Source organism: Vigna unguiculata, chromosome 7, assembly GCF_037176805.1.
Source record: "Vigna unguiculata cultivar grain cowpea cultivar isolate G323 ecotype 2 chromosome 7, ASM3717680v1, whole genome shotgun sequence".
In the NCBI taxonomy this organism is placed as follows: domain Eukaryota; kingdom Viridiplantae; phylum Streptophyta; class Magnoliopsida; order Fabales; family Fabaceae; genus Vigna; species Vigna unguiculata.
The window spans coordinates 35,519,434-35,526,517 of record NC_140798.1 but is presented as its reverse complement, the minus strand read 5'-3'; the positions used below and the strand labels follow the sequence as shown (position 1 = coordinate 35,526,517).

The window sequence follows — 7,084 nt, the reverse complement described above, 5'->3', positions numbered from 1 at the left end:
AAAGGAATAGTGGAAGACGAAAAGAAGAAAAGAAGAAGGAGGAAGAGGAATAGAAAAAAAAGAAAAAGAGGAGAAAAAGGAGGAAAAAAATTTAAGTGACATACAAACATTTATTTTAGGATTTTAAATTAAAAGTACTTTCAGATTTTTTTATATGGTTGACTTATTAATATTAAATATTCTCATAATTTTTCTATAAAAATCAGAATATGAAAATACAATGCTAAAAAGGGTCAGCTAAAGGGAGGCGACGCTAAAATATGTTAAACAACAAAATCTGCAATTGTTCATATCAAAGGATTGGAGAGTAAATATCATGAACCTTTATGAATGGAATAAAAAGCAATTTACTTAAAAAAGAGAGAAAAAAAGGTGGTAACAATATAAAACCGTGGTTCAATTTAACCAGAATAAGTTAATCTCAGTGTACAATTTTAATCTGTATTCCTGATTCTACAACCAGAAAAGCAATCACTTTAATTAACCAACATAAGTTGGCGTTGGTGTGCGTAATTATTTATTTCGATAAACAAATGCCAATAACTTAACCTCCATTAGTAGCGCTACCACTAAGTAACCACGGCCATTACAAAAAAGTGTACTTCCCAGCATCTTTTGCCATTTCATTCTTCCACTCCCCACATTTTAATACATCTTTTATTATATTATTTTCCACACTCAAAATAATTATTGTTAAAAAAACATTCTTAATTACCAATAAAACATATTTCTACTGCAATCTCCCCTACCTTGGATATGTTATGTAATATATACGAAATATATATAAAAAAGAAAAAGTGATACGCTGTCTGACAAAAAATTGCACCCCACTCACGTGATTTTCTCTTATAAATGCAACTTCTTAGTCCAAAACTGACCAAACTTGTGTCATAGAAAGAATCTGCAGAGGGTGATTGAAAAGAGAAGCCAACACAGCACACATCTCTTGAAATTTGCAGAGAAGAGATTAAGATGGAATGGAAGAAATACTATTTGGATGTGGCGTTGGTACCATTGGGATTTCTCATAACCATTGGTTATCATGTTTGGTTGTGGAATAAGGTTCGTACGCAACCTTCTTCCACCATAATCGGAATCAATACTCATGGAAGACGCTCATGGGTCCCTTCCATGTTGAAGGTATTCTCTTCATCCTTCTCTCTTTTCTCATTATTTTCTCAGTTTCAGTTTCATGTTCAAGGGAAGCTTTAAACTGGTTTCTGGTTTTCTTAGTTTCTTTTGTTTCTGATATATATTGAAACCATGAATGATCTTATTGGTTATGCATGAGTCTAGTGGACCAGATAAGTTAAACCTCTATTACAGCTTTTAGCGACAGATTTTGATATCATTGTTGCCCACACTCTTCAATAGTTATGTTACTAATTTAATAAAGATGTGTGAAAAAAAAGGTATATTTTGCAAGTTCAGGGTAATGTGTTCTTCGAATATTTTGCTATGGAATTGACCGTTCCAGTGATTATAAAATAATTATCCCTTTTGTTTACGTTATCTTGGGTTAATCTTTCTAAGCTAGATTTTAAGTTTGCGAATAAGGGCACACACAGTTCTTTCATCTTTTATTCCATTTTACTCACCTTGCTTGTATATGCAGAGAAAATTTTATTTCAAACTAAACACCAATTTTGAAGACATATACATTCTCTTGAATTAATAAAAACAAAATTAAGACAAAAATCTTACCTGGATATCAGAATCATTTACAAATATTAAAATTTTCTCATGCCTAAACATGATGTCATTATAAATAAAAAACACACACAAATATATATATATGTTAATTACATTGTATAAGTTGTCATGCCATAATTTTATTTGAATTTGCAATGTTTTCTCTTTGTCCATTTTAAATCATTATTAAACGACGAAGTGTTTAGAAATTTTGTTTAAACGCTTCTTGGAATGTTTATTTCTTTTGGTTTGTGTTTAAATAAAGAGAATGATTTAACGTGTAAACTATGTTCGAGTCCCTCCGATTTTTATAAAAGAAAAGATTCTAGTTTTAATGTTCTGAAAGTAATGATGTATTTTTTATAAATGGTAAATTACGTCCCTCGCTGTGGTTCCAAAGTTCATAAGAGACAAAATATAACAAAAAATAAAAAATAAAAAAAATACTCAAACAAGAAATAACTGCTATTACGTATAAGAATTAAATATGATTTTATTGGAAAATTGAAATGCCCAATACCTTCCATCCTCGTTTGGTTCACTAATTAAATTGAATCACTGCATTGTTTGCAAATACTTTTTTATTTTTAATTCAAAAGTTGAAATGTTACAATATGAGTTAGGCCCAGTGCCAAGCAAGCCTCCACTTGAAGCTGCGAGGTTCGGGGAAGAGATTTTGTGAATATTTTTTATTATTCTTATCACTATGAATATTTAGTGCATGATTAAAATTAGTTTTAAACTAAGGCACAATATCTGACACATGTGGAGTGGAGTAGACATAAGTAGAAGGAAAACAATATAAATAATATTTGTTTTAAAGTTTTTAAAATAATTATAGAGAATATATTTTAAGTCTAACTCAATCCCATAAAATCTATTTTATTTTTAGGTGACATAACCAAATATTAATAAGTAGTTATTATATACATATATCTCGCATGAGATTACATAAATTTTACTAGGATAGATTTTGACTATAACTTTGATATCATGTTAAGAAAGGAAACAAATTTTAGGTTTAATTCAATCTCACAAAATTAATTTGTAAAACAAAATTTACATCCATTTGTGTATTATAAAATTATTTTATCTCTAATTAACCTAGAACTTCCTATCAATAATTAATAATGAAGCATGACCAGGTTCAAAGATATTGCTTTAGTAAATGGATTCCAGGGCCCTGTGTTTGGCGTGGTGTTTATCAGTTTAGAATCTTGAAATGACAAACATACAAATATGAATATTCCGGAGAATCTGAATACTACTGGCTACCCTGGGATTTGGATTTTTTTTATCACAATGTCTGGGGTGCCTTTTGCAAAATATGGCCAATCACTTTCTCATAAAAGTGCCTTAGTAACTTCATATAAATAAATAAATAAATAAATAAAGTAGGTTAACGACAACGCATTTTGATTTTGTGGTCTCTTCTTCATCACAAAGTGGATCACCCTTTTTCTAGAGTTAGTTCTTCATCAATTAATTGATTCCCAGGAATATAAGTTTCTGCTTTAATTACATCATATATAAATAATTAAACCATGTGTTCGGCACAAGCATTATCATACTTCTAATCAACTTAATTTTAAATTTTCATATTTAGTATTTAAACATAAACATATCTTCTTCTTCTTTTTTCTTTTTCTTTTTTTTTTTGAATTTTGAAAGAATATTTTTTCAAACAAATTTTTTAAAAGACTAAAATCAAAATTACCTGAAAGCATAAAGGCATCTATAGTCTTCTTTCTGTTTGGTTCTCTTCACATCAAACATGATTCAAATAAGCATATAGTACACACCACACGCATCTACATGACCTAAACCTGAAAATAAATATGTTTTTTTTTTACATGTTATTCAAATGATTTTACATGGTAGAATTATAAATTCATATATATTGTTTATCTGACACGTTTTTAATATGTCAGGACATCGAAAAGAAGAACATTTTAGCAGTTCAAACTCTTCGAAACATGATAATGGGATCAACTCTTATGGCGACGACATCCATTCTTCTCTCTGCTGGTTTGGCAGCTGTGATAAGCAGCACTTACAGTGTGAAGAAGCCTCTGAATGACGCTGTGTATGGAGCCCACAGCGAGTTTATGGTGGCACTCAAGTATGTCACACTGCTAACCATATTCTTATTCTCGTTTTTCTGTCACACCCTGTCGATTAGGTTTTTCAATCAATTGAGCATCCTCATTTGCACACCACAAGATGTCATGTCCATGGTCACACCCCAGTATTTGACTGAGCTTTTGGAGAAGGGAACTCTTTTGAGCACTGTTGGCAACAGGCTCTTCTACTCAGCTCTTCCTCTTCTTCTTTGGATCTTTGGGCCTGTCCTCGTTTTCTTGTCTTCTGTCGCCATGATACCAGTGCTTTACAACCTCGACATTGTTTGTGGAACTGTCAAGACCAAGGTTGTCAAGAACGAGAAAGGGGAGAACTATGTTTGAAAGTAAATATAGATAAGGTAATAATAGTAATATGTTTATATAGGTCATTAACTAGGTTGCATCGTTTTACAACTTTAACGTTGTAAAGGTGTTGTGTTTTACTCGCACAGCCACATGCTGAAGCGTTTTTTCCCTCAATAATTCAACTAGCTTTTTCTAATGTATCTTTCATTGTGATTATCGTTGTTAGCTGTTGTCTAATGGAAGCTTTTATATCCTTGGCCACTAAAGAAAAAGACTTGAACTACTATACTCCTTTAATAATGTTTCATATATGCATCTCTCTTCGTTAATTACACTTTCAAACTTATCACACCTTTTTCTTTTGATTCTAGAAAAAAAAACAGTGGAAATTTGTTGTACGAAATGGTTTTTTATTTAAATAATAATAATGCTAGACAGTGCTGTTTTGTTCTTTTCTCGGAGTGGTTGACAAATAGATAAGGGCTAATTTATGTGAACCACGAGTTTAATCACCAAGTCTTTGTTTAAGAAAATGAATGTTCTGTCTAAGCTTTATTGTTACACGTTCATTATTACTTTTCTTAAACAAATAAAACTTTACTAATGTGCGTGTACCTCTATTTCCACTTACTATATATACATTGGATTTGGAAACAGATAATTTTTCCATAATTTCTTTTTGTGATGGTTATATAAGATGAGAAAAAAAAGAAGATAAAGTTTTGACTTAATCAAACTGGATGCTATATGTAAAATTTCCATGAATATCTCTCTTAACCTTCGTAGTTAGTTACTTTTACTTTCCTACAGTGTTGGCTATATATAAAGTGATCAATAAAAAAGCAGATTGTTTAAGCAACTATTGCTTACAAAGAACAAAAGCAAATCCAATAACAATTTTAAGTTGATGATTGTTAGCTATATGACGAGATATGTGATATTATAAAGTTTATTTGATGAATTTTGTAAAGTTAAATAACTTTAAAGGAAAACAATAAAACTACAGGTACGTGTTATTGATTTCTTACTATAAGAAAATTTCAAAATAATGACCAATTTTAATGACTAATAATTAGTAATTATAGTGACTAATTTAGATACTAATTTACAAAACTAAAAATTATTAGTTATTGTTCTCGCAAAAGGAGAATCCAAGGTGCACATTGGTCTCAACTCAGTCTTTTTGTCAGATATTTTACAAAAGAATACTTTTGTTTCTCTTTAGACCTACCTTTTTCGGTCCTATTCCCCTCCCCTTGGTGGAGAGCAGCTGCTTAGCTTTATAGATGTTTCTAGCTCATCCTTACTTCAATCCTCCTAGGATCATGGGAGGTAGTAGACATGTGTGGGTTACCCCAACCTTTGTGGAGATATGGTTACATGACTGTTTTGTCGTTATCCTGAGGAGAGAGGGACTACAGTTTAAGTGAATTGGGCCTTCCGGATAGGTTGAATTCAATGCATCGGAATACATAGGTCGGTTCCAAGTCGGATATAGTACATTCTTGCAATGAGGTCGACTCCAGTCCAAACCCAATACGTCCGCACACCTTGGTTGGCTTGAGGTCGGCCTAATATGCATATACACATAGGTCATCTTAAGATCGACCCAATAGTCCATACTCATAGATCGTCTTGAGGTCGGCTCACTGCGTGCATACACATAGGTTGTCTTGAGGTCAGCCCACCGCTTGCATACACATAGGTCGCCCGGAGGTTGGCCCACCGCGTGCATACATATAGGCCGGCTAGAGTCTAGTCGCCAGGATGTACAGTTACTAAAATATTCACTATTAAGAATAATAAATTATAATTGGTCACTAAACTGGTTTTTCAAATTAACTACCAAAGTGATTGGTTACTAAAAGTTAGCTACCTAGATTTTGGTTACCAAAATGGATTAGTTTCTAAATTGATCTCTAATTAATTAGTGACCAATTATATATATTTTTATTTATAATAGTGACTATTTTAGTAACCAATAATTCTTAATTTTGTAAATTGTATACAAATTTGTCACTATAGTGACTTACTACTTTTAGTTTTTAAAATTGGTTTCTAATTAAGGATTTGCATGTATAGTAATCATTCGCTTAAGTCCGCATTTTAATCTTGAGATTTTAATGTAGACTTAATTGAGATGCGAACTTATAAAATGTTTAGAGTCATATTACAATATAGAATATTAGGTGTCATATAATTACAGTATGAAATATTACGAGTGTTGAGAATTTATAACTATAGTAAAGTATGATAGATATAAAAGATATGCTATAGAAGAAACTTGTTATTTTATTTTATTCATATATTTTTTTCAATATATATATATATATATATATATATATATATATATATATATATATATATATATATATATATATTAATATAAACCCAGGATTAATGTAAAGTCAAATGACTTTACATATTTTTTCTGAGCATAAAGTCATAGAATTATTGATTCGAAAATATTTTCTTTTCAAATATGGATTTATACAGGATGTAGATTTAAATGAGTACGGACTTAATTGAATGTTTATTACCATCAAAAGTAATTTTTTATAATAATCTATTTTAAAATAATTGTAAAGAAATTATATATATATATATATATATATATATATATATATATATATATATATATATTTTACATACTTTGAATCAACATGTTTTGACTAACGGTTGTTGATATTCGAACAAAAAATAAGCAGGGTCAAATGAAAAAACAAAGAACCATTTTTGGTGGGATTTATATTATCAACTTTATTATTATGTCATCTATACCTTTTCTTCTCTTTAAAATGTGTATACGTGTAGGCAAAAATCTTGAAAAAAAAAATGTTGTAGATATGGAGAAGATGAAAGAAGACTATAGGGGTGATATGGAAAACAATGAACTTGAATTCCTAGAGATTTTGGTATTTTCTCTTTATGGTCATTTGAATACTTATGAACACTAATTTTAA

The 7,084-nt window shown here is 30.3% G+C and overlaps 1 protein-coding gene across 1 annotated transcript; it reads left to right on the top strand.

Annotated features, from left to right (window-relative positions):
• Positions 1-853: 853 nt before the first annotated feature.
• On the top strand, positions 854-4,321 carry LOC114189777 (uncharacterized). Its single transcript, XM_028078464.2, has 2 exons — positions 854-1,140; positions 3,624-4,321. The coding sequence occupies exons 1-2, from the start codon at positions 973-975 to the stop codon at positions 4,155-4,157; spliced, it is 702 nt and encodes a 233-aa protein (XP_027934265.1). The 5' UTR covers positions 854-972; the 3' UTR covers positions 4,158-4,321.
• The last annotated feature ends 2,763 nt before the right edge of the window (positions 4,322-7,084 follow it).

Coding starts and splice junctions, on each gene's coding strand:
- LOC114189777 (XM_028078464.2), top strand. CDS start 973: ATGGAATGGAAGAAATACTATTTGGATGTGGCGTTGGTACCATTGGGA. Junction 1,141..3,623: donor GGGTCCCTTCCATGTTGAAG/GTATTCTCTTCA, acceptor TTAATATGTCAG/GACATCGAAAAGAAGAACAT.